This window comes from Trichinella spiralis (genome assembly GCF_000181795.1).
Source record: "Trichinella spiralis strain ISS 195 chromosome Unknown Scfld2398, whole genome shotgun sequence".
Taxonomy (NCBI): Eukaryota; Metazoa; Nematoda; class Enoplea; order Trichinellida; family Trichinellidae; genus Trichinella; species Trichinella spiralis.
In genome coordinates this window covers 1-1,047 of record NW_003529337.1, presented here as the reverse complement: position 1 = coordinate 1,047, position 1,047 = coordinate 1, and the positions used below count along the sequence as shown (strand labels likewise).

Below are 1,047 nucleotides of genomic sequence, written 5' to 3'. Positions count from 1 at the left end.
AAGAAAGGGTTCGCAGAAACATGCTATTCAACTGCAGGTTTGCCGTATAATATGACAGGCAGAATAATTGGCCCGCGTGGTTGCACTGTGAAAGCTATTCAACTATTATGTGGATGTGGCATCGAGTTGAATTTCATAAAATATAATTTACTGCTAATCCAGATATTCGTTGAACCAGATTACGAGAGCATTGTGAAGTTCAAAATTTGGAAAGCATTTCAGCTCATTTATTGTTTGCTTCGCATGGATCCTTCAGGAAAAGATATGGTGCGAGTAATTCAATCTGATGATTTCAAATTCTATGAAAGCCAGGTTGAAATCATCATAAAATTCTTTATCATTCAGCAGCATTGTCATTCTGATATAAATGATGTAAGTGCTGTTTCAAGTAACCATTACTCAGTGGGTAAACGATTTTCAGTGGAAATGCTTAAAGTATTGGAAAAGCAAATGCTGACCAGTCACATGAACAACTTGCTAGCATTGCCAATGTTCCATGATATTTTCAGCATTCCATCACCAGCAGCGAGTGGTAGAGTTACAAATGGATATGCTAAGAAGATCTATTCACTTCTCGACTTTCCATTTAATATTTCAGGCAGAATAATTGGTCCTCGTGGTTTAACTGTGAAAGTGATTCAAACAGTTTGTGGATGCCGCATCCGACTGCGTTGGAAAGAAGTCTATGCGCTACAAATCGAAGTATTCGTCGAGCGTGATTTTGAAAGTATTGTGAAATTCAAGCTTTGGAGAGCATTTAAATGTATTAATTGCTTGCTAAAATCGTTTTCTTCTGACGAAGACATGGTGAATGCAGTTCAATTAAAGGATTTGAAATTCTATGCAACTCGAGCTGAAATGTTGAAGGTTCATTTTCCCGTTAATTTATGTGGCGCAGATTTGTTGAATGCTCCATTAAATGAGAAGAATTCATTCATCACTGTAGGTATAGTAGATATGTTTGAAAAACTTGAGGAAAATATTTTGCTTTATCACATGAAGAATTTGCTAACATTGACACGGGCTGCAGAAACTTTTCTTCTTCTT

The 1,047-nt window shown here is 36.6% G+C and overlaps 1 protein-coding gene across 1 annotated transcript; it reads left to right on the top strand.

Annotated features, from left to right (window-relative positions):
* Positions 1–162: 162 nt before the first annotated feature.
* Tsp_14407 (conserved hypothetical protein) lies at positions 163–942 on the top strand (the record flags this gene model as incomplete). Its single annotated transcript, XM_003368485.1, has 1 exon — positions 163–942. A coding segment is annotated over one exon (780 nt), but the record flags the coding sequence as incomplete, so codon positions are not given.
* Between the last annotated feature and the right edge of the window lie 105 nt (positions 943–1,047).